The 27,373-nt window shown below is 42.9% G+C and overlaps 1 protein-coding gene and 1 long non-coding RNA gene across 2 annotated transcripts; both read left to right on the top strand.

Moving 5' to 3' along the window:
• Positions 1-9,821: 9,821 nt before the first annotated feature.
• LOC115553049 (uncharacterized) lies at positions 9,822-25,517 on the top strand (the record flags this gene model as incomplete). Its single annotated transcript, XM_030369340.1, has 9 exons — positions 9,822-10,094; positions 11,279-11,609; positions 11,721-11,724; positions 12,115-12,273; positions 12,680-12,767; positions 24,628-24,806; positions 24,918-24,937; positions 25,046-25,091; positions 25,195-25,517. Coding segments are annotated over exons 2-9 (894 nt in total), but the record flags the coding sequence as incomplete, so codon positions are not given.
• LOC115553523 (uncharacterized) lies at positions 13,988-14,585 on the top strand. The gene is made up of 2 exons (XR_003978463.1): positions 13,988-14,194; positions 14,497-14,585. It is a non-coding gene; the product is annotated as an uncharacterized LOC115553523 (long non-coding RNA).
• Positions 25,518-27,373: the final 1,856 nt, after the last annotated feature.

Genomic DNA, 27,373 nt, shown 5'->3' with positions numbered 1-27,373 from the left:
GCCCCTTGAATGCACTGAATACTCCCCTTCTGTTCCTATCAAGTTATTCTAATCTAAGACTTCCTCAGATGACCTTCTCAATCTCTCAGGTTCCTCTGTAACTGTTGTGATTGACAGGTCTCGGCCTGAAGGCGAAGAAGTCTTGTTCATCAACATCAGATGCTGTGTGTGAGGTCCTGGATGAATTCTTCTGTAGTGACTCTAACAGAGGTGGATGTAGGGCCGCTCAGAGACACACGGTTTGCAGTCCTGGTCAATACATCGGTCAAAGAGGTCAGTGTTCTATGTATCAGAATCAGAATCACTTTTATTACATCTTATTGTACAGTACACAAGAGTAAAAATCGTAGGCTTGGTTCCGCAACATTCACATATATACATATATATATATGTTAGAGCTGTCAGTTAAACACGTTATTAACGGCGTTAACGCAAACCAATTTTAACAACGTTAATTTTTTTAACGCGCGATTAACGCACATTATTATCTTTTTTTTTCTTTTCTTTTTTTGGGCTCAAAACAAAGAAGCAGTAGCCTGACTACTATGTTCAAGGCATATCTTTGTATGTTCATCGTTTAATTGCATTATAGGCTTTTTTTTTGTAGCGGCCATCCAGCTTCTTACCATTGAATGCATTGGAGTCTAAGTTATTCCATGATCAAATACAACAGTCTGACTATGAGTAGATGGATAGAAACACCTTTGAAATACAATTCTCTGTTTTCTTCTTCCTTCTTGGAGCTTGCGCTAAACAAATGTGGTGAAGGTAGTTGTATTATTTAACCTCGCCATGTTTAACATGAATGTAATGTTCACACCACATTAGAGAATGATCTTGTCCTAATAAAACATCTTTATATTCCTACAGGAACAGCAGATAAAGACACAGAGTGCCCTCACTGTACTGATGGAACATTCTCAGATGGCACATCATCGTCTTGTCAGAACCACACAAAGTGAGTGAATATTATAGTTTATTTATCAATACAGAGTACATTAATGGGGCTTTTAGCATCAGGCCTGGGCAGTATACCATATGTGTATTGGTGTGGCTAATTATTAGCAGTGGCTTATAATTAGCAGTGTTTTGTAGTTTACTTTTCCATTTAATCAGATAAATGGTAATAAAATAAACGGCAAAAGTATCAAAAGCTTGACAATCAAACGTGATTTTCTATTTTCATTTCATCCAGAGTGTCTTTCAGTCATTTCTAATATAGGCAGATAGAGGTCATTAGGATCAGGTAGGGGTCAGGCATCTAGCTCAAAAACAAGAGTATACCTGAAGGCCTACAGGAAGGTTGTGGTCATTGGGGATCACACCCAGTGCTTTTGGACCAGGGGTCAAACCCCCAGTCTACTATCCTCCCCCCAGGATAGGATATACACTACACACCCTGAAACTAAACCTGTTGTCTGGTCCTTCTTATCTCAGATGTGAATCTGTGGGACTGAAACTGATGAGACCAGGAACTGATTCAACTGATTCTGAATGTGGAGAACATGGTCCACATGCAGGACTAGTGGCAGGAATAGTAATACCAGGAGTCATACTGGTAATGGCTTTAATGGCTTTAATCATAGCCATTATTCACAGGAAGAATAAAAGAGGTAAGTGATACATTCAACTAATGTGTATCATGGTTACATTAACTAATATGTATCAAGTCCCATTAAACTAACATGTATCACGTTACATTAAACTAACATGTATCACGTTACATTAAACTAACACGTATCATGTTACATTAAACTAACATGTATCATGGTTACATTAAACTAACATGTATCATGTTACATTAAACTAACATGTATCATGGTTTTGCTAAACGATAGTGACTGCTGTCCTGACATGTGACTGTGTTTATCACTATATAGAATCAACTCCGCAATCAAAGGTATGTGTTATCACTGGGTTGACACAGAATACAACGATGTGTGTGAACTTATGAGTGATATTTATTACATGATGCACTGTGTAAATAATTTGATCATATTTTATTCAGATCGAAATACAGAGCAAGGAGTTGAGCCAAGACTACCGTCCAACAGGTAGTGTGTGTGTGTGTGTGTGTGTGTGTGTGTGTGTGTGTGTGTGTGTGTGTGTGTGTGTGTGTGTGTGTGTGTGTGTGTGTGTGTGTGTGTGTGTGTGTGTGTGTGTGTGTGCGTGTGAGCGAACCACCTCCTCCCAAACAGGACACAACTTTGAGGGGAAAAGAATCCAGAATATAACAAAGTCTCTCAAAACACAAATAACGTAAAACCTGGGAGGCATCAACGGTCCCATCCTTCGTGGGTGGAGTCCCGTCGCCCACGACGACCGGTCTCCTCGTGGAGGAGCTCCAGGGCTGGGAGAGCCCCGAATGAGTGGAGGAGCGGCTATTGAAGCTGCTTCTCCACCCGTTCCTCAGGTGCTCTTCATCTTCTTAATTGGCAACGGCTGGGTTGCCACCCTGTGTAGGGTGGATATTTAATCTGGTTGTTGTGTGTCAAATGTTGTGTGTGTCTGGTTGTGTGTCTGGTTGTGTCCTCATCTCCACCTGAGAACAACCAGCTGCAGAGCTGCTCCACCCTTCAGCCTTCAGCCCAGATAGTGAAGATGTGATGGAGGAGGATGGAGGTGTTGAGAGTGAGGGAAATGAAGGCTACTCTAAGGGGGAGGAGAGGGAGGAGGAGAGGGAGGAGGGGAAGGGGGGGGAGGGAGGAGGAGAGGACAGGAGGGGAAGGGGGGAGAGGGAGGAGGAGAGGACCGGAGGGGAAGGGGGGGGAGGGAGGAGGAGAGGACCGGAGGGGAAGGGGGGAGAGGGAGGAGGAGAGGGAGGAGGGGGAGAGGGAGGAGGAGAGGACCGGAGGGGAAGGGGGGAGAGGGAGGAGGAGAGGGAGGAGGGGGAGAGGGAGGAGGAGAGGGAGGAGGGGAAGGGGGGGGAGGGAGGAGGAGAGGACAGGAGGGGAAGGGGGGAGAGGGAGGAGGAGAGGACCGGAGGGGAAGGGGGGGGAGGGAGGAGGAGAGGACCGGAGGGGAAGGGGGGAGAGGGAGGAGGAGAGGGAGGAGGGGGAGAGGGAGGAGGGGGAGGGGGGGAGGGAGGAGGAGAGGACAGGAGGGGAAGGGGGGGGAGGGAGGAGGAGAGGGAGGAGGGGGAGAGGGAGAGCACTGCAGAACAGCTTTACCAGAGAAGCTTATGATGGTAACGTCTGCTTGTGTCCACGCTCCCCCTCTCTTGGTCGACCACCGAGCTTTCTCCAGCCCCCTGAGTGTCTCTTCCTTCGTCGTGGGCCTCCTGAACGGCTCCTCCTTCCTCTCCGGGCTCCAGGGCGGTCCCGGACAGCTTTCTGCTCCCCGGGTCAGCCTCCAGAGCGGCTCTGCACGTCCGTTGGTCTGAAGCACCCAGCGCCCGGGCGCCGTCCCCCCGGGACCTCCTACTCCCTGGGCGCCGTCCCCCTGGGACCTCCTGCTCCCTGGGGGACGCCCAGTTGGGTCTTTGGTGATGGACCTTGGCTCGCTCTTAGCGATGGCGGCACCAGGCCTCCAGCTGAAGGGGTTGAGCGGAGCGCTCGAGCCGGGGGGTGTGGTCTGACCAACGCTGGGAGGGAGGCAGGGGCAGCTCCATTGACCGCCTTGTAGGACTGAACCGTCGTCCTGAATCTGATGGGAGCGACTACAGGGAGCCAGTGGAGGTCGTGGAAAAGGGGCTATTTATTGGTCTTTTTGCATAATGTTATGTGTCTTTTGACTGTATTGTACTCCCTGCAATGTTATGTCTATAAAACTGTGAAACTTTCTTTACTTCTTTATTGATAGTCACATCTGCCAGAGCACTTATTTCACCACCTGCCATTGACCCTTCAGTGTCTGTCCCCTGCTTTGCTGTTTTTGACTCATTTGGGCGTGTGACCCTGCACTTTGTGCTGGATATTGTTGGTCGTTTGAAGCCCTCAGGCTCTCCGGGGGATAAAGTCCCTCCCCGACTTCTCAAGGAGGTTTTTCAGACTGTTGGACCATCATGTACTGCAGTTATTAATAGCAGTCTTACCTCTGGAGTGGTTCCTGTTAACTTTAAACATGCCGTTGTGCAAATACCTGGGCTGGATTCTACTGTTTTGGCCAACTCTAGGCCTATATCCAATTTGCCATTTCTTTCTAAAACCTTAAAAGATTGTGTATTCCCAGCTCATGGACTTTTTAAATGAACAAAATATTATTGAGATTTTCCGGTTTTAAAACATTGCACAGCACTTTTAAGAGTTTTTAATATATTACATATTGTACATATTTTTAGCCACTGACTTTGGTCACTGTGTTGTCCTTGTACTTCTTGATTTGACTGCTGCTTTTGATACAGTGGACCATGAGATCCTGATTGCTCGTTTGGAGCAGTGGGTGGGCATCATTGGCACAGCTCTTGAATGGTTCAGGTCCTACCTGTCACATCGAACCTTCTGTGTTAGCCTTGGTGACTGTCCTCCACTGCTCCCCTCTCATATGGGGTACCACAGGGCTCTGTGCTTGGCCCTCTTTTATTTTCCATCTATCTTCTCCACCTTGGTTCGATTCTCAGGAAAAACTGCATTTCTTTTCATTGCTATGCGGATGACACCCAGATTTATGTCCCTCTTTATAAGTCAGACGCCTATGGTGTTAAGCCATTGCAGGAGTGTTTACATGATATTAAATCCTGGATGTCTCTTAACTTTTTAAATTTTAATGAAAAAAAGACTGAAGTTATTGTCTTTTGTTGCACTTCTGTGACCCCCCCCCCCCCCCCTGGTTGGTCTGGATTCTTTAGCACAGTAACACAAGCCAATTATGACCAATTTGGGGGTAAAAGTGGACTCAAATTTGACAGCCAGATTAAAGCTGTGGTGAAGTATATCTTTTTCCAGTTGAGGCAGCTGGCAAAAATTAAACCAGTCCTTCAGAGCCAGCACTTTGAAACAATAATCCACGCCTTTGTGACCACCTGGCAGGATTACTGCAATGGACTTTCTATTGGGGATAGCGGGTCCTCCATTGCTCGTCTGCAACTGGTACGAAATGCTGCAGCCCGTCTTTTAACTAGCACAATTAAGTATGAGCACAGTTCACCTATTGTAGCTTCACTCCACTGGTAGCCTGTCCATCCAGGCTGCTCCAGCCCTACAGCCCCAGTGGCTCTCTCAGGTCGGCTGACCAGCTGCTCCTGACGGTTCCCAGAGCCAGGCTAAAACTCAGAGGTGAACACGCTTTTTCCGTTGCAGCTCCAAAACTGTGGAATAATTTGCCACTTCACATCAGACAAGCCCCTTCACTGTCTCTTTTTAAGTCCCATCTCACCTCTTTTCTCTGGCTTTTACCTCCAGGTAGCGTGTTGATGCTATGTTGATGTTTTATGTGGGCAGTGTATTGTTATTTATTTGATTTTATTTTATTTGCTGAATTCTATTTATTTTTTATCTTTTTATTACTTTTATCCTATTGAGCCCCACATCTTTTATTGTGCTTCTGTAGTGTTGTTTAGTGCGCTTCTTATCTTGTTGTACAGCACTTTGGGAACCTTTTGTTTGGTTAAATTGTGCTATATAAATAAAGTGAATTGGATTGGATAGATATCTATGTACAATATGATATTATTTAGATAAAGAGCTCCAGTACTTCCACCGGAGCCCCCGGAGTGTTCTAGAATATTTACAGAACACGGCCAAAGGCTGTGGGGCTCGGCATTGCGATACATCCACTGTAAACAGAATGCATGGTACCGTGGCCGCAAGCTGCTCAGGGCCACACCCCCACCCTCCTCCTTGACCCGCCTCTCTCCTCCTCATTTGCATTAAAGCTACAGACACCGAAACGGCGCATTTGGGGAAAGCTCAATGTGCAACTGGTTACGTAGTGGCTGTAATTCTGCACCAAGGCTGAATTTCGGGAACATCTTCAAATACTGTGTTAGGGGCCCACTAATACCTATATTAAAGCATCCATAAAGTTGCATGCCATGGGACCTTTAAAGCTTCGCCACCAGGGGGTGTTTCAGCACCTGCCGCACCACTACTTCCTGCGCCACTGATATAATCGATCGTTTTTGAGCATGACTGTGAATGAGTTAAACACTGGGTCAAGATCAATGCAACTCTGCTTAAGCATGGTTGAAAAATATAATAGATTGAGTCACCGAGCGGTGAGGGGACAACACAGAACAAACTCGTAGTGGCTGTAATTCTGCACCACGGCTGAATTTCGGGAACCTCTTCAAATACTGTGTTAGGGGCCCACTAATATCTATATTAAAGCATCCATAAAGTAGCATGCCATGGGACCTTTAAAATCTGTTTCGTTTGAGTTTTCCCGTTGAGTTGGTCTCCCGAAAGAGACTATTCTCCCCTATCACATAAGGCCACTAGGTGGCTCCTGGTCATGCTGAAAACACAATGAATTCATTAACATCTCACATTCGTTCGGATTTCTTTATTGTAAAATATTGCATTCATTAACTGCCTATTTTAATCTCTCCTCAGATATTTCAGAACGTGAACATTCATGGCAATGATGATATGGAAGCCAAAATATAAAGTGTTGCCCATATAACTTTGGAATGAAAGCATGTCAAAACAATAAACCCTATTTTGCAATAAATGAATTGCAGCCACACAACTTTGCTGCCCTCAAAATAAGTGTTTGATGGTATAGGTTAATACAAATTGGAAAATGTTTTTTTTCAATGTTTAATTAATTTTCAAGAAATATTTACTTTTGTTTCATATTTATTTAATTGACAATGCTACTGCATCAGTCGCCAATCAGAATACATTAAAGAAGAGGGCTGTTTTCCAACCTGTCCAAAAGTAATAGACAATATCCTGACTAATTAGCTGGTACCAAAATCTCTAATTTGGAATGTTATTTTGTTTGTATGGTTGTTTTTTCAACATAGTCAATTGTTTTGGTTCCCACGGGAATGTATGTTGGTAGACATTGCACAGAATTCACAAGTACATCATGTGCATCTTGCACAGAAGGTACTTTCCAAGATGGCCACAGTGGGCGTGAACAATGCTTTTCAAGTAAACATTGTGATGCAGGTACATTTTCACTTTTCAACTTAATAGCTCAGTGATATGTACCCATGTCCTTTAGAACCCTTTCCCCCTTAAACAAGACCATGAATACTGACAGGGCATGAACGAGAAACAAGAGTTATTTAATGATTTAAAAGTTAAAAGTTAATTAATGAGGGTAACAAGTGCCTAGATGCCCCTTGATTGCACTGAATCCTCCCCTTCATTTCCTATAACATTATTCTAATCGAAGACTTCCTCAGACAACCTTCTCATTCTCTCAGGTTGCTGCACATTAACTTTCATTAAATTACATTTTTTATTTAACATCTTTTTGAGGTATGATACTTCTTTTACAAGAGAGACCTGAACTTTAAAGTATAGCTTTAAACATCTCCAGAATCTATTCATCCCTATAAGGGGCCATCCAGCTTCTTAACATTTAATGTATTGGTGACGTTCCACGATATTGAAGTTATTCCATGATCATCTTCAACAGTCTGGCAAAGAGTAGATCGATAGAAACACCTTTGAAATACAATTCTCTGTTTTTCTTCTTCCTTCTTGCAGCTAGCACCTAACCATTTTGGTGAAGGTAGTTAATATTTAGCCTTGCAATGTTTAACACAAATGTAATGTTAACACCACATCTGAGAATGATCGTGTTCTAATAAAACATTGTTTTATTCCTACAGGAACAGCAGATAAAGACACAGAGTGCCTTCACTGTACTGATGGAACATTCTCAAATGGCACATCAAAGTCTTGTCAGAGCCACACAAACTACGTAAGTGAATATTATACTTTATTTATCAATACAGAGTACATTAATGGCACTTTTAGCATCAGGCCTGGGCAATATAAAATATGTGTATTGGTTTGGCTTGTTATTAAAAGTGGCTTATTATTAGCAGTCATTGTGTTTTGTAGTTTACTTTTCCATTTAACCAGAAAAATGGTATTAAAAATCAAACATGATCTTCTATTTCCATTTCATCCCAAGTGTCTTTCAGTCATTTCTAATACGGGCTGATACAGGTCATTAAGTGCAGGGTTCAGGCAGCTAGCTCAAGAACAAGACCTGAAGGCCTACAAGAAGGTTGTGGACATTGGGGATCAAACCCAGTACTTTTGGACCAGGAGCCAAACCCCCAGTCTACTATCCTGCCCAAAGGATAGGATACACTACATACCCTGAAACTAAACCTGTTGTCTGGTCCTTCTTATTTCAGAAACTGTTGAAACCAGGAACTGATTAGACTGATTCTGAATGGGGAGAAAATGGTACAGGGAGAGGACATAAAGGCGTTCTCCTTCTCCTGCAAACAAAGGCTAATAAAACGCTCGAGGTGGCGTTTTGAAAAGAGAAAACTTACATTTTATTAGTGGGCTTACAACGTATAAAGATAATTATGAGCCTTTGATTGATATCCATATCCATATTGCGGAGACAGATTCTTGTTCGCCACTTGTATTGGAGTGAACGGAGTCCACAGCCCGCTAAAGCAACTGCAATACCAGGCTTGGCCGCTGAGCACTGGTGGATTGCGGAAGTATGCACTTCCCCTGGGGGGACTCTCTAAATCGACGCCACTTCGACCTGGGCGGGACTTTACGTCTACGTCACTCGCTATGGGTTTGCATGTGTGCGCGTAGCCGTTTGTCTCAGCGATCTGTGCACGAACTCCCTTGCACTGCAGATTACGAGCGTCAGTGTCGTAGGCTACGCGATGGAGGGTGGGTGACATTCCTACAGTCTGATGATAGGCTATATTTCTACAAATGACTTACTATTACTAGCGATTAACATGACGAAACAACACAAACTAAGCTAACATTAGACTATAGCCATACCAGATAACGCCATACCAGCTAACCCTAACAATTTATATTAAACTCTGAACCATTTTGCAACAGGCAACTGTGTGTTGGTGCGTCTTATTGCTTCCCACGTCTGCGTCTGCATCTTTCCCAATCCTGGCTAATAGTTTCAGCTTTTGTACTGTATATCAGAAATGATCACCCTGTACCACACTGCTGACTTGTTGATGTTTTGTGAGCACTCACGCATTTCTCTAGGTATCTTAAGTTTCCTACTGGAGTCATCAAAACTTTGGACTTTGTTATTGTAAGAAATATTGTGTTGCAAAAACACTTTGTGTCTTACCCTTAGCGTTACCCTAACCTTAACCACAGTAACATTTCTTCATCATAAACTACAAGTTACGCAAAATGGCCTGCAAACATCCAGTCCAATATGAAAGAAAAAAGCTAGCTTCATTAAGGAATCGAACCCCTTATCCCCGCGTTAATGAGTTGTTCTCTGACCACTAACCCATCAGGTCTAGTACATGCGATTCAAGAGTTAAACACTTGACAGTCTTTAAACTTCGGTTGCCTAGAAATTGTAAAGACAGTGATGTGTGTACATTGTGCGAGTATCCGTCACTCGCGTTGTGTGTGCAGTCCAAAATGAAAGAAAAGACCTTGCATCACTGGGGAATCGAACCCCCAATCATCAGTTGGTCGTTGGTAACTGTAAACAAAGAGATCGCATTTTGTTTAACTGCTAACTAACAAACGGGTTTATGCGTTCACTCAACAACGATTATGGAAATAAAAGACCACTTTTCTATCAGAAAAATCATCAGAACCGTTATTACCAACCCATAGACACTAAAGCCAAAACCTTTCTCACATGCACACCCATCGCGAGTGACGGCTATGCGCAGACATGCACACCCATAGCGAGTGACGTAGGACGTAAAGTCCCGCCCAAGTCGAAGTGGCGTCGATTTAGAGAGTCCCGCTCCGGGAGGCCTAGATCCAAGTTTAATAGGTCCATGCCTGCGATGCATCCTTCAAAAACACAGGACGAGAAAATGGCGCGAATTTCAGCTGTGTTCTCATAGGCGCTCGTCGGCGTTATGACGTCCGTAAATAGGCGGCAGTTGGGGCATGCTTCGTTCACTTTGGTAAACAAACAGCAGACATTCTCTGGAAATAAAGAACCAAATTTGAAGGGCGGGGGGTTCTCTTCAAGGTGGAGTTTTTCAAGTTAAGGTAAACTAAACTCAGTCCTTAAATCTCATATGATATTCTAGTTGTATCAGATTAAATTAGTTTGTATAGTAAGTAGGCTATAATATTGTGGCGAGCCGTAACGTAATGACCCGGACGGGAGCCAAGGTTCAAAAGTGTTTGGAACGGTGTATTAAACAATGCATTTAATGGTGGTTAAATTAGTGAATTAATAATGGATTTGTTCACACTATTTTAAAAGAACGTTTAATTTATCCCTTTCCTTGGTGGTTTTAATTTCCCAAGCAGGGTGCTAAGGCACCAACTGTGTTGTGTTTTGTTAAGTCTTGTAATCCTAACCTGATCTATTTATCTTTTCCTAAAGAAAAAAAACATTGCTCGAAAGTAAGTTTAAGAGACGTTGTTTTGTTCATCAAATGTTTACATAGTAGGCCTATTTCTCATGTTGGTGTAATGATGTTGTTAAAAAACAGTTGGTTAATATTATTCGAATGGTGGTATTGTGTGTCGACCGTGGGCTCCCGTCTCATCCTGCCCGTGCTGCTCACCACAATATTAATCTTACAAAACATCTGGTAAACGTTGGGGGACTAGTATGGGGTCAGAACAGTCTCATTAATAATGAATGCACAGAGAAGGATTCACAAATGTATTTTGTGATTTATATATAAATTACTCTCTTCTCACAAATACATTTCAATGCACAAACAGAAGGATATCGGTATGAATAAATGTAAAATAAATCCATAAACAAAAATAAGTTTCACAAACACATTTCTGATCCACACACAAATTGTTTTTTTCTTGTTTTAAATAAATGTAATATAAATCCATAAATATATGAATGAAAATAAATATTTGCAATTTTCATAAAAAAATATCTGGATGTTGTTACATTTATATACAAACTGTTTGAATTGAATTTACAAGACGCTTTTCATTTGTGAACTTGTTTGCATTTGTATTTGAACTGGCCCGATAACGATGGATCCACGCTCGTACGATCATTCTCACGATGGATCTTGCGATCGATCGTAAATTATTAATCTCAGTCTCATTATTAATGAGACTGTTTGACCCCATTCACTAGGTGGATACTGGTCACACTGAAAACACAATGAAATCATTCACATCACACATTCATTCGGATTTCTTTCTTGTCAAATATTGCATTCATTAACTGCCTTTTTTTAATCACTCCCCAGATATTTCAGAGCGTCAACATGGCAATGATGATATGGCAGCCAAAATATTAAGTGTTGCCCATATAACTTTGGAATGAAAGCATGTCAAAACATTAAACCTTATTTTGCAATAAATGAATTGCAGCCACACAACTTTGCTGCTCTCAAAATAACATTTTGATGGTTTAGGTTAATAAAAATTGGAAAATGTTTTTTTTCAATGTTGAATTAATTTTCCAGATACATTTACTTTTATTTCATATTTATTTTATTGACAATGCTACTGCATCAGCAAATTGTCGCCCAGCAGAATACAGTACAGAAGAGGGCTGTTGTCCAACTTGTCCACCAGGTAAAAGACAATATCCTGACAAATTAGCTGGTTCAAAAATCTCTCATTTGGAATGTTGTTTTGTTTGTATTTTTGTTTTTCCTACATAGTCAATTGTTTTTGTTCCAACAGGAATGTATGTTAGTAGACATTGCACAGGATTCAGAAGTACATCATGTTTATCTTGCACAGAAGGTACTTTCCAAGATGGCGACAATGGGCGTGAACAATGCTTTGCATGCAAACTTTGTGATGCAGGTACATTTTCACTTTTGAACTTATTAGCTCAGTGATATGTACCCATGTCATTTAATACGTTTTCCCCCTTAAGCAAGACCATGAATACTGAGTAACTGGGAAGGAATGAGACACATGAGTTTAGATTAATGAGGGTAACAGGTGCCTAGATGCCCGTTGAAGGCACTGAGTACTCCCCTTCTGTTCCTATCAAGTTATTCTAATCAAAGACTTCCTCAGACGACCTTCTCATTCTCTCAGGTTCCTCTGTAACTGTTGTGATTGACAGGTCTCGGTCTGAAGGTGAAGAGGTCGTGTACATCAACATCAGATGCTGTGTGTGAGGTCCTGGATGGATTCTTCTGTAGTGACTCTAACAGAGGTGGATGTAGGGCCGCTCAGAGACACCGTCTGAGCTGCAGTCCTGGTTATTACATCGGTCAAAGAGGTCAGTATTTTATATATACTGCACAATAACTTTTATTTATCTGCATTTTTTATTTAACCTTTAATTTATTCAGGACCTATTGTTGAGGTATGATACTTCTTTAACAAGAGAGACCTGAACTTTAAAGTGTGGCTTTAAACACCTCCAGAATATATTCAGCCCTAGTAGGGGCCATCCAGCGTCTTAATATTTAATGTAACAGTCTGACTATGAGTCGACAGATAGAAACACCTTGGAAATACAATTCTCTGTTTTCTTCTTCCTTCTTGAAGCTTGCGCCAAACCATTTTGGCGAGGGTAGTAAAGGGTACTAATATTTAACCTCGCCATGTTTTACACAAATGTAATGTTCACACCACATCTGAGAATGATCTTGTTCTAATAAAATATCTTTATATTCCTACAGGAACAGCAGATAAAGACACAGAGTGCCTTCACTGTACTGATGGAACATTCTCAGATGGCACATCATCGTCTTGTCAGAACCACACAAAGTAAGTGAATATTATAGTTTATTTATCAATACAGAGTACATTAATGGGACTTTTAGCATCAGGCCTGGGCAATATAAAATATGTGTATTGGTGTGGCTTATTATTAGCAGTGGCCTATTTTTAGCAGTCATTGTGTTCTGTAGTTTACTTTTCCATTTAATCTGAAAAATGCAAGTATCATAAAAGCTTGATAATCAAACATGATCTTCTATTTTCATTTAATCCAAAGTGTCGTTCAGTCATTTCTAATAGAGGCAGATACAGGTCATTAGGATCAGGTAGGGGTCAGGCAACTAGCTCAAGAACAAGAATATACCTGAAGGCCTACAGGAAGGTTGTGGACATTTGGGATCGATCCCAGTACTTTTGGACCAGGAGTCAAACCCCCAGTCTACTATCCTCCCCCCAGTATAGGATGTACACTACACACCCTGAAACTAAACCTGTTGTCTGGTCCTTCTCATTTCAGATGTGAATCTGTGGGACTGAAACTGATGAAACAAGGAACTGATTCAACTGACTCTGAATGTGGAGAACATGGTCCAAAGAAACGACTAATGGCAGGAGTAATACCAGGAGTCATACTGGTAATGGCTTTAATGGCTTTAATGGCTCTAATCATAGCCATTATTCTGAAGAAGAAAATGAGAGGTAAGTGAAACATTAAACTAACGTGTATCAGGGTCACATTAAACAAGCATGTATCACGTTGCATTAAACTAGCATGTATCAGGGTTACATTAAACTATACTAACATGTATCATTTTACATTAAACTAACATGTATCATTTTACATTAAACTAACATGTATTATCGTTTTGCTAAATGATAGTGACTGCTTTCCTTACATGTGACTGTGTTGTATCACTATATAGAATCAACTCCGCAATCAAAGGTATGTGTTATTACTGGGTTGACACAGAATACAACAATGTGTGTGAACTTATTCTGAGTGATATTTATTAAAATGATGCACCTTGTAAATAATTTGATTATATTTCATTTAGATGGAGACACAGCGGAAGGAGTTGAGCCAAGACTACCGTCCAACAGGTTGTGTGTGTGTGTGTGTGTGTGTGTGTGTGTGTGTGTGTGTGTGTGTGTGTGTGTGTGTGTGTGTGTGTGTGTGTGTGTGTGTGTGTGTGTGTGTGTGTGTGTGTGTGTGTGTGTGTGTGTGTGTGTGTGCGTGCGTGCGTGCGTGCGTGCGTGCGTGCGTGCGTGCGTGCGTGTGTGTGCGTGTGTGTGTGTTCTGCGTCTGTGTCTGGCTGTGTAGGGTGGATATTTAATCGGGTTGTTGTGTGTTTCTGGTTGTGTGTCTGGTTGTGTCCTCATCTCCACCTGAGAACAACCAGCTGCAGAGCTGCTCCACCCTTCAGCCTTCAGCCCAGATAGTGAAGATGTGATGGAGGAGGATGGAGGTGTTGAGAGTGAGGGAAATGAAGGGAACTCTAAGGGTGAGGAGAGGGAGGAGGAGGAGAGGGAGGAGGGGAAGGGGGGAGAGGGAGGAGGAGAGGGAGGAGGGGAAGGGGGGGAGAGGGAGGAGGAGAGGGAGGAGGGGAAGGGGGGAGAGGGAGAGCACTGCAGAACAGCTTTACCAGAGAAGCTTACTGGTCATCCGAGAGATTCAATTGTTTGCGGAAGGTGCAGAAAAAACAGACATTACCAAAAGAGTGTTGCTGCATGTGGAGGCTGGCTGTATGTCCTGACTCTCTGCTGCCTTCTCTCCCAGTGACTTCACCACTGAGGTCCACTGACGGTCCTGAACCAACCAGGGACCAACAAGAACATACCATAACTATCCCTGAAACTATAGTGGTCCAAGACAGAAATCCAACAACACCTCCCACCAACGTTTCACCGACTCTGGTTTCCGATCTAGAGTCACCCCTTTAACACCATCAAAGCTGAGTATAACACAAATATAACCAACAATGACTTGGAATCACTATTCTTTTCTTTGTAAGATTTGCTGATGCAATTCAGATGTCATTTATGTTTCCCAACCCTGATGCTGTGCCCATTTTGTGTGATTACTCCCAGGACGGTGACCTAGAGGAGGACGTGGACGCGGCGGACACATCCTCACAGACTCCGACACCATCAAAGCTGAGTATAACACACATAACCAACAAGGACTTGGAATCACTTTTTTGTACGGTGAATCACAGGGTACACCATACCTAGAGATTGGCATGGTTCTTTTCAGTTAGCCTAATAGCTGTTAGTTAGCCATTTCTCAGTGCAAATCAAACCAGCTAATAGGCTAACTGAAATAAAACCATGCCCATCTCTAGGTGTGGTGAAGGGTATGTGGTGATGTCGGGCTATTTTATTTCCAAAGGCCAAAGTGAATTCATCAGGATGCATAGTATCCAGGATCCATGAAATAACTGGCTTTTAATAAAAAAAATAGATAAATATGGGAATTTAACATAAGGGTGCTTACGCACCCTGTATTTTAACGGAGAGCGTTTATTTATTTACAATACATTATTCATTCACAAAGCAAATTGTTGTCCTTAAAGGTTGGATTTTTTCTCATTCGTTTAATTAAGGCATTAATACGGAAGAGGATTAGGGCCACACATGTAAAAAAAAATTAAGTTCTGACTTTATTCTCAGAATTCTGAGAATAAAGTCAGAACTCTGACTTTAATCTCAGAATTCTGAGAATAAAGTCAGAATTCTGACATTAATCTCAGAATTCTGACATTAATCTCAGAATTCTGAGATAAAAAGTCAGAATTCTGACTTTAATCTCAGAATTCTGACTTTTTTCTCAGAATTCTGAGATTAAAGTCAGAATTCTGACATTAATCTCAGAATTCTGAGAAAAAAGTCAGAATTCTGACTTTAAAGTCAGAACTACGGGTATCTGTAAGGACCAACCTCCGTGGGAGAGACACTTTGCTTTATGCAGTAGGAGGAAACCTATGGAAAGCCAAGAAGGCCACAATCCGGCCCTAGAATGGCGCGGTAAAAGTGCACGTCCCATAGCCAACTCACCAAGCTCACCAAGTCCAGTATTCAGAATTCAAAGCATTTATTCACAAATACGTTCTATTTTTTTGACAAGCGGAGCCGACAGTCCTGTGCATGTATGCAAATTAGCCATGTGCGCGAAACAGAAGATAGACGCAATGTATAGAACTGATTGTTGTGCATTGTTGTGGATATGTAGGCTGGTTAGTTGTGGTTGTTTGTGGTTTTAGTGAAACAGCTTTGCCTTGGAGTTGGAGAAGTTGGAGTGATTGTGTGAATGTGCGAGAGAGAGCGCACCTGCCGTGGTGATGTTGGGCTTATTGTGGGCTTATATGTGGTATCTGTCTGATCGTATTAGCTGTAGATGGATGGTTAAATAATGTCACAAGAACGATCATACTGCAGGCTCTCATTTGCAAATGCACTGATTGTGTGCCCGTCTCCGATATGCTATATACCTGGCATTTATTCAGTTCATGTTCTTCTGAGTGCGCAAGAACGGTGCCAATTATTGTCGTGTTTGCATTGTAATGCACAACTTTGCCCCTCCCTGTTATAAAATAACGTGCATCCCAACAACTTTAGCCAATGCAGGCTCCTATTGCTTTACCAGTGTGTTTAACGTGTGTGCGTGTGTTGTCATGTAGGCTATAGATATAGATTGATTGTCTTGGCTTGCTTGCATCCATGAAATATTGTAATGTTATGGCCGAGCTGGCTACGGCATATCGAGAACAATCTGGGGATGAGGGCATCCCCGAATATTGACGGGTATTTCGCACACTGCCATCTCAATATATAGCCTAACATATACAAATATATCACTGTACTAGACACAAATGTAATTTCCACTAGCTAGTGGTGGTCATTACATTGTAGTGAAACTAGTAAAGACAACACAGCTTTACGTTACGGCGAAACATGGAGGCACTGCAGCTCTAGTCTCGACAATGCGTTACTTTAGTCTGGTATTTCTCTTCACTGATTGGTTAGACAGCCTTCAAACTTAGTGGTCAAGCAAAGAAGAGGGAGGGCTCGTTCAGCATACCTAATATCCGGAGTGATTAACTAATAGCCGGAGTGAATAACTAATAGCTGGAGTGAATGACTAATAGCCGCGGCTATTAGTCATTCAAAACCGTATTCCGTAACCGAATTCTTGCCAAACCGCACGGAATCCGTGCGGTTTTGCACTTTTACCGCGCCATTCTAGGGCCGGATTGTGGCCTTCTTGGCTTTCCATAGGTTTCCTCCTACTGCATAAAGCAAAGTGTCTCTCCCACGGAGGTTGGTCCTTACAGATACCCGTAGTTCTGACTTTAAAGTCAGAATTCTGACTTTTTTCTCAGAATTCTGAGATTAAAGTCAGAATTCTGAGATTAATGTCAGAATTCTGACTTTTTTCTCAGAATTCTGAGATTAATGTCAGAATTCTGACTTTAATCTCAGAATTCTGAGAAAAAAGTCAGAATTCTGAGATTAAAGTCAGAATTCTGACTTTTTTCTCGGAATTCTGAGATTAATGTCAGAATTCTGACTTTTTATCTCAGAATTCTGAGATTAATGTCAGAATTCTGACTTTATTCTCAGAATTCTGAGATTAAAGTCAGAATTCTGACTTTTTTCTCAGAATTCTGAGAATAAAGTCAGAACTTAATTTTTTTTTACATGTGTGGCCCTAATCCTCTTCCGTACATTAAGATCAATTTCCGAAAGATTAATTTTTATTTCTCTTTTTAGTCGAGTTTATCATTGGTGCCTAAACTTATGCCTACCACTGTATGTTCCCCAACCCTGATGCTGTGCCCATTGTGTATGATCTCTCACAGGACAGTGACCTAGAGGATGACGTGGACGCGGCGGACAAATCCACACAGACTCCCACTACAGCGGATCCCTCCTATCAGAGCCACGGAGTGAAGTCCATGGAGCGCGGGGGGTTCACCTCTAGGGTGCGCTCAGTCGTGGTCATGGTGAAGCAAAGAGAACTCCACGGCCGTTTAGAGGAGGTGATCCAGCTACCAGGACGCCAGACACCAATCAAAGAATCAATGTTTGTCAAAGGCCTTGCATTATTTCACATGAAGCTCTGTCATTGACATTTGCTGACCTACCAATTCATGTGCAGTTTGTTTACATCACGTTATGTGAGTCTTCAGCCTCAAAGGGGGAATGATGTAAATGATTTTAGTCTATGCTATTTCTGACGACATGTTTCAAGCTGACAACAGTTATGAATGGTTTCTTCTCCACATAATGGACAACACCATATAAGGTTTTATGATTTTGTAGATAAGTTAAAGACTACAAACATGGCCACTTTGCCATTTCCGCTAAAGCCAAGAAAGACCAAAGGTTTACCTGGGTAGAACATGTAGGTGTGGCTTATTACCAAAAAGTTGTACAGTTAGTGCTATTAATTATCTGATGTGCTTAGACTAATAATAATTATAATAATAATATCTTTATTTATATAGCACCTTTAAAAATAATAGTTTACAAAGTGCTTTGACATAAGACAATTAGGAAGACATTAGAGAATAAAAAGACGGCATCATGTAAAAGCAAGTCTATAAAAATGTGTTTTTCAAAAGTGATTCCAGTAGGCCTAATACCAGTACGGTCAACATTTTGGGTTCCACAACCAGGTAACGAGGCGTGTTTGCCATGATCACGCCTTGTTTTTTTTGTTTAACTAAATTCTGCTCTTTGTACAGATATTTTTAGTAGTTTAGTTTATTTATCTACTTTTATTTTAAGTATATTTTGTGTGAAGGGAACTTGCAAATTAAGAATTTCATTGCCCAGTGTAAAGTATGTTTCCATTGTGTATATGACAATAAACGATCTTGTATCTTGTATCTTTTATGTTGTCACGTTTTTCTTATTAAGAAAAGCGTGATTGTTCATTCGATGTAAATATCCAATTGTTTTTTATTAATGAATTGTGGCAACCGTGGTCGCCTTGTTCAGGGTGCCGCAAGGGATCCTGGGGGGGGGGGGGTTGGACAATCGCAAATTGGACCACATCCTAGGTCCTTTGCGACAGAGACATTGTGTGGGATTTGTCTCTATGGGTGGTAGTGTGATAGTGAGTTACCGAGATGGCTATTTAATTAGTTATGTTGAGTGTGTTTTGGTGTGTCATGTGTTAGTCCAATAAAGGCAACTCTCGGAGTCGTGCGACGTAAGGGGCGCGAGAGTTGTATAACTGCTGAACCTAGTGGGGCCGAGATGATGCCTCATGAAATGTGAAAGCCTCGCAGATGAACCATCAAAGTGGTTCGCCCTCGAAGCTTCAAATGAGTACGCTAGGGACACCTAGTGGTGAATGAAATTTTGATGAAAGAAAGTTTCCTGTGATGATGTGATGTTTGCTTCGTACAACATCAAAACATTTGAGAATTAAAGTCATTTCAGTGATACGTGTGTGTGCCGTTCATAAATATCTCCCGAGCTCATGGTAGAAAACAAATCATTTGACAAAGATTTTAAGTCATCCCGGGAAAAAATAGAATGTCTTATCAACTACAGTAGCCTAGCCTACTAATAATTGTAATAATAGAACTGCATGATGACTGAGAATGAGTTTCATTAATTACAAAGCCATTAAAGGGATCTTGGAACTGGGTAGTGTCTTCTTTTTGTAAAAATGTGCCAATTGTGAACCATATCGCGGAACAGCCCGAGATGAAGCCTCGAACGTCACACGCTACGTCATTTCGCCTATGTGAATCCTACTCGATACGGAGCTTCGCAGGGGGAGGAGCCGAGGTACTCGACACACACGCAACTCAAAGTGCCTCGTTTTCTCCGCAAGCGTCCTCGTGTAAACGGGCCTGGGAAGCTGGCCATTTTAGCAATGGCCTTCTACAACTTCTTTAATAGGTCCATGTTCTACACTCGTCTTCAGGAGCTCCCAATACTAACAATCACAGATGTTCGCAGGACTACTAAAACCCCAACCAGGAACGAGGATTTAATATGCCACATCATGCATTCACAACTAAGAAGGTAATAAAACAACTTATCTGACTAACTAAACGCTAACTAACTTCCTTAATTTATAAAAAAAAAAAAAAAACTATATAAATTGTTATAGTTATATGAATACTGTACTTGTGTTTATTCACATGAAATAGGCCTATCTGCGTTTCCCTTCGTGTAAAAGTCGTTCGATAAACGGCCTTGCGTTTTGGTCCTTGCTAAAACCCTAATTTGAACGTCATGCACTAGGGTGTGGCTAGGCCATGGACCTTTGAAGAAAAGGACAGCGGATTAAATCCCATTCAGTTTTTGGAAATGATCGGTCTGGTAAAAACTAGCGGACAGAGTGTGGATCAACGACCATAGCTCAAACCGGGCCCAAAATAGCTGCCATCTTCCATGGCTCCGCCATAGACCGCGCCGATCTTTAATAGGTCAATAGCTAGAAAGCTGAAGAGGCTAAGCCAACGACGGCGCATTTTCCACATAGCCTGATTAATGCAGTCATTTTGTCGTTTTTATAGCTACTATGCGTCGAGTTCACCATTCAAAGCGGGATGTTTATTGTGGGGGAGGAGCCGCGGTCGGTGTTGCGGCCAGGAACCCCTCCCGTCCCGGTGTTTCGGCAGGAGTGAGGTTGGTAGTCTCGCAAAGCCAGACCAAACTACAGCAAGTAGAATGGTCTGGAACCACGCTATTTAGAGGCGGGCCTGTTTTTATTTCTTTAAACCAATCAAAATCGTCTAGGGCGGGGCTAACCCCGCTGCGTCACTGTTGCTTTCCCCGCGGTGTTCCAAAATATATAGCCAGCATTTCAAGAAGCAGTAGCCGCTGGATGAACTCGTAATCCCGGGGAGTGATGTGAGTGTTTACATGAAAAAACAACGTTTCGCCACAATATTTGAATTCAATGAGCACGGTGGTGTCTCGTAAGAAACCAATTCGTGTTGCATAGGTCTTGGAATGGTTATCTGAATGTGTTTAGAAGCCGATAAAGCGCTGGCCCGTGTAGGTTAGCATTATAGCTTCTCTAGAGCCGTCCTCCAGTGCAGATCTGTCTTGGTCGAATCGATTTCCTTCGGGTTTTTTAGCTTCCCTCATGACATTGATGTTTGTGGGTGGTTTCCGGCTTCCCCTGTAGTTGGTGAGCTTCTGTTTGTGGGTGGTTCACGGGTACCCCTGTAGTTGTACAATGCTCTGTCCCCAGATTTAAAGGCTGTGTTGTACTCCCCTAGCAGGGACTGGACCTCGGTAGTCATCCCTGGTTTCCTGTTGGGGAGAATCCTTATGCGTGATGGTGATGTTTTCATTGTGTGAACAACATATTGTGGCGATCGCGGTGTTCTGCTCCGTATCCAAATGCGACGCTAGTGGTTCTGCGCATGGCGATAGTGGAGCCTTGTCTGATGAGGACACTGGTCTGTTGATCAACTCCAATCACGTAAGGGAGCACCTTCTGATCCGGTAGCGGATCGACTCTTACAAGGGAGCAGACGCTGGCAGAACAGTGTATACAACAACGACCCTGTCAAAAAGGGCTCTCGTACGTGTTTGGTAGCGCATTGGTTTTGCAGACCAGTGTCCCTTATCAGACGATGCTTCCACTACGTCGGCAGGCGCAGGACCTAGGACTAGTCACTGTAGGCGACTGGGCAGCACATTTTGATAAGCAGCTTAAATTGGCAGAACACCGAGCGTGGTCACCAAGTCCGGGTGCCGCAAAGGGACCGGTTTTAACCAGACGGGGCCACACCTTCGTGCCGCCCCGTCCACACGGTAAATGTGGTCTTTTCTCTGTTAACTGTTGTATATATTTTGATCTCTCCCCAGATATTTGAAGAGACCGAGTCAAACTGCGCAGCATGCGGATCCTCACGGTCATTATATGTTTAGCTGTCTCTTATTCTGGCTATCATGCATCAGCATATTGTACCTCCCCGGATGATTACCAAGTGGGAGTTGGATGTTGCCCTCTTTGCCTCCCTGGTAAGAACCACATTTCAGAACTGTTGTTAAATATATGAATAAAAAAAATATCCGATTGAAGAAATACAAATTAATTACTATGTATCAAAACTAAACAACATATCCCACGTTTCTTTTCAACAGGATGGTATCTTGTAGAGAACTGCGGAGCGGACATCATGACAAAGTGCTCAAAGTGCCCTGATGGTACTTTCCAACCAGGCAATAACAAGGAGAAGCAATGCTCTACCTGTTCATGTGGCGCAGGTACATCTGTTATTTAATGGAGATGCCCCCCATGCAACCCCGATATGTTGTGTTGATGAGGACGTTGTGTTGTTCATGTTTATATCAGAGTTGTGTTGTTCGTGTTCATATCGGAGTTTGGTTCATTTTTATATCAGAAGTTGTGTTGTTCAGTTTTATATCAGAAGTTGTGTACTCTCAGGTTCCTCTGTAACTAACTGTTGTGATTGACAGGTCTTGGTCTGAAGGTGACGAAGTCGTGTACATCTGTATCAGATGCCGAGTGTGAGGTCCTGGATGGATTCTTCTGTAGTGACTCTAACAGAGGTGGATGTAGGGCCGCTCAGAGACACACGGTTTGCAGTCCTGGTCATTACATCGGTCAAAGAGGTTGGTGTTCTATATATATACTGCTGATCAACTTTATTGAACTGCCCTTTTTTATTTAACCTTTAATTTATTCAGGGCATCTTCTTGAGGGTTAGACCCCAATTTAACAAGAAACCTGAACTTTAAAGTATAGTTGTAACCCCTCCTGATCTATCCAGCCCTATAAGGGGTCATCCAGCTTTTAACATTTAATGTATTGGTGTCCAAATTAATCCCTGATCAAATATAACAGTCTGGCAATGAGTCGATAGAAACACCTTTTGAAATACAATTCTGTTTTCTTCTTCCCCGGAGCTTGCGCCAAACAATTTTGGTGAAGGTAGTTGCAATATTTGACTTAATGTTTTAAACGAATGTAATGGTCACACCACATTTGAGAATGATCGTGTTCTAATAAAACATCTTTATATTCCTACAGGAACAGCAGATAAAGACACAGAGTGCCTTCACTGTACTGATGGAACATTCTCAAATGGCACATCAACGTCTTGTCAGAACCACACGAAGTAAGTGAATATTATAGCTTATTTATCAATACATTAGGGGTGGACGGTATAAACGGTATACTAGTATTGTTTGAATATTTATTGAAAAAGTATGAAGGCGCCTTCACTTGAGACGACCAGTGCTTTTGACCTAGAACCCCAATTTACCCTCCCGGACCCTGCACACATTGGTGGTTTATTGGGTTTCATTCTGTTGTAAATGCGACGGCTCCGCGGTTCTAGGGTTAGGGTACAGATGGCCTAGTGAGGGCGCACTCACACTAGGCCATCTGTACCGTGCCCAAGTCCGTTTCACACCTGTACCGTGCTCAAGTCTAGTTCGTTTGGCCAGTGTGAGCACGCCAACCGTACTCAAGTCCACTTCAATTCCGTGGCCTGAGCAAACTTGGGAGGGGTGTGCTCAGGCCACGGAACAGATGCTAACGAGCCGGCACACACACGGCTACGAAACCTGAGCTGGATGACGTATAGTCCATGCGACCTTCTACCCCATTGCACAATAAACATGACGGCAAGCGGTCCACGTTGGTGCGTTAGGAAAGTTGAGTTTTTGATCAATAATCCCCCGTTCGTCACGGCGTGGGCTTTCTTGGTTCACTGGAGAAGGCGGGGCTGAGCACAGTCTAGACCTCTTTAGAATATTTTGCACACTCCTGAATGTTTTTATTCTTTTATGAATGAAGACACCCGCATGCAAGAATAAGTTCAAGTCTGAGTGTAGGCTACAAACACGACTAACTATTTACAAGTGCAAAAACGCCAACATCTTCTTTACTTTGCTGACCACTTGTTTTTTATCCTGACTAAAGCCTCGTTCCTCAGCGTCTCTCTCGTAGATCGCACCATCTTTCAACGTCTTTGTTTAATACGACTGCATCACCTTCTCTCACATGATCAGCAGCTCGCGGATTTCACTTTCTCTCAAGTAAAAAGTCAACTGCTCATGATCATATCGCTGCGTTGTCTCTGTGGAGACAGAGAAGCAACACCACTACCCAAGTGTGATTGCGCCCTAGATGAGATGAATCATCTCTCAGTGAGCCATTAAGATTAGGAAGCATAGAGGGGGAATATTGAGCGTCCAACTGAATTCATAATCGTTGATATCATCAACGAGTCAAGTGTCCACCTCGACTCTGCATAGCCACCCTCCCCCTTCTGGCCACCATTGTACATTGTATTGTATTGTATTGTGTTGTATTGTATTATACAGGCATGAAAATCACTCACCTTTCGGCGAAATTGTATTGTGTTGTGTTGTGTTGTATTGTATTATATTATAGAACTTAACTGTGTAGCAACTGCAGTAGCTGCTATCATTGCTGTAACACGGGGAATTGGTTAGCCTAGCGATTGTTGTATTTGCACTTGGTTCTATGAACATCCTTACTGTACCGACAGCGATATATTGATGCACTTCTTGTGACAAATGTACTTATTGTAAGTCGCTTTGGATAAAAGCGTCTACTAAATTCCCTAAATGTAAATGTAAATATCATTGTGTGGGTCGCCATTCGTCTGAAACATCCCGACTATATTAAATGCATTTTAAACTAATCAATCCTAATCAGCCGAACCGGGCCGAGCCAGTAGAGTATAGTGGAATAACGCCATCGCTCAAGAACCTAGCTGAAGGCCTGCTGATGGCCCATGTGGACAGTGGGGATCGATCACAGTACCTTTGGACCAGGAGCCAAACACCCGGTCTACTATCCTCCCCCCAGTATAGGATGTACACTACACACCCTGAAACTAAACCTGTTGTCTGGTCCTTCTCATCTCAGATGTGAATCTGTGGGACTGAAACTGATGAGACCAGGAACTGATTCAACTGATTCTGAATGTGGAGAACATGGTCAACATAGAGGACTAGAGAGAGGACATGTGGCAGGAATAATACCAGGAGTCGTACTGGTAATGGCTTTGATAATCATAGCCATTATTTGCAGAAAGAAAATAAGAGGTAAGTGATACATTAAACTAACATGCATCATGTTACATTAAACTAACGTGTATCATGGTTACATTAAATGATAGTGACTGCTGTCCTGACATGTTTTGTTTCACTATATAGAATGGAGATTGACATCAAAGGTATGTGTTATTTCTGGGTCTACACAGAATACAACAATATGTGTGAACTTGTACTGAGAGATATTTATTACTTGCACCGTGTCAATCATTTGATCATATTTTATTTAGATGGAGACCCTGAGCCAGGAGTTGTGCCGAGACTACCGTCTAAGAGGTAGAGGGGTGCCCTGATCTCCACCTGAGAGTAACCTGCAGCCTCAGTCTTCAGAGAGTGTTGCTGGCTGTATGTCCTGACTCTCTGCTGCCTTCTCTTCCAGGGATTTACTCTCCTGCACCAACCAGGGACCAACAAGAACATCCCACAACTACCCCTGCTGCTACTATGGATGATCATGATGGTGACCAGAGTCTGGGTCCAGCCCCCCCCCCTCAAGCCCCACACATAATGGATCTGTGTTGCTCCCACAACATCCTGAGGACAATCAGTCTGTCCTCTTCAGGACAGACGGAGGACAGGTTTTCTGTCCCCCTCACTCTGGTGCCCCCCTCCCCCTCCCGGTCCACCCTCAGTCTGGGTCCCCCCTCCCCCTCCCAGTCCACCCCCCTCACTCTGGTGCCCCCCTCCCCCTCCCGGTCCACCCCCCTCACTCTGGTGCCCCCCTCCACCTCCCAGTCCACCCCCCTCACTCTGGTGCCCCCCTCCCCCTCCCCCTCCCGGTCCACCCCCCTCACTCTGGTGCCCCCCTCCCCCTCCCAGTCCACCCCCCTCAGTCTGGGTAGCAGGGATGGAAATGAACACCCGCCACACGTCATTTGCCCGTGGATTTGTTTGGTGGCGGGTGAATTGTGTCACTTCACCCGCCACTGTGTCGGGTGATACTTTCAAGTAAGGTCAGATCAAATTTGCATATTTAATATTGTAATGACCTCGCCGGTGACATAACGATGTCCAGTCATAAGTATTTGAAGGAACTTTAATGCACTACTAGGAACGTTACAACTTAAGTTATGGTGGTGCAACCAAAATTTAGAACACCTTTAGTTTGACACTAGCTACGTCGAGCGTAGGGTTAAGGCGGACTTTACACCCGAACTTATGATTGGCTTTACGTTCTGCTGGTGCAACCGACTGCAGGTCACTGAAACCCGTAACCAACGGCAACAATCCACACGAACAACAACCGGTTACCCGGGAAACCCCCAACCCGGTCCCTTCAACGTGCAAGCCCCCCACCCTCCTGTTCTCCCAAGCCCCTCCCCCAGCTGACCTGATGATTCGCCCCCCACACTGATTGACAAGAAGAACATTCCAATGCATGCACTTAGAACAACTGGCATATTAAGGCCAGTTCAGACCAAAGATTCACGGACTAAAGAAAAACGAAACTAACGGACAACGCAACACATAACACACAAACTCTTTAAATGTCCCAGGGTCGCTACAATACATTCGTCATACGGCGCTGCCAGGTTCCTCAACCATTACTGTCAACATCCGGCATCATGGTGAACATCGGACAGTGGGCAACACCGTGACTGGCTGGTGTTTGACGGGACGAGCCAGACAATGTTCTGTGCTCTCTGTCGTAAACATGCCTCGGATGGCCACTGGTCCAATAGCTTTGTGAGGGAGACACAAAACCTAAAGTGTGTGCCTCTGATACCTCAGAATCAGATTCTGATGAGTGACTGTCAACGGGTTCTTTTGGGAGGGACTGTGTGTGTGTGTGTGTGTGTGTGTGTGTGTGTGTGTGTGTGTGTGTGTGTGTGTGTGTGTGTGTGTGTGTGTGTGTGTGTGTGTGTGTGTACAGATAGATGGATATTGTTTAATGTATATTTTATAATGTATTCTGACGTTTTTCAATGTGTCTTGCACTTATTAAGTCATTGTTTCTTGTTCTTGTTTCTTCATGGTCTGTTTTCGAATGTTTAATTTCGAATGCTTAGACAGAGTAAGAGTCTTCCTATACAGAGAGGATTCATCTGTTGCATTATAGGGGCAGACTTCATTCTTCATCTGGTTGAATTGAAGAAATTAAAAGGCCAGTGCACTGAAAAAACAAATATTCCTATTGACTTATGATGGAGTAGCCATGCATGTTTTATTGTTAATGTGTCAATTCGTTTTTATTGAAAATACCTTGATTAGATAAATTATCCCCAAAATTGTCATCGTAACACCTTTGAAATAAACATGACTTCTTAACATGGCAGATACCTGTGTATTGTTTATCATATGCGGTAAGCGTGTAACATTTTCAACTCAGTTCCTTGGTAGCTCCTACTTACAGTAGAACCACTTCTGATGGAAAAAATTATGTGTATGAAAAGCACTTTTCTTATCTATTGTTACGATTATATTGTTTAAAATGTACGCATATATTCAAATATATAGCGTATAAAAAGTGGCTGGTAAAAAAGATGAGTGGCTGGTTTCCATCTCTGTTTAGGGGCCAAAATGTATATTTGGTCTGTTTATTTATTTTGAAGGGTTAC

This window comes from Gadus morhua, chromosome 1 (genome assembly GCF_902167405.1).
Source record: "Gadus morhua chromosome 1, gadMor3.0, whole genome shotgun sequence".
Classification (NCBI taxonomy): domain Eukaryota; kingdom Metazoa; phylum Chordata; class Actinopteri; order Gadiformes; family Gadidae; genus Gadus; species Gadus morhua.
Note: the sequence above shows the minus strand (reverse complement) of the source record. Positions and strands in the feature narration are given on the sequence as shown.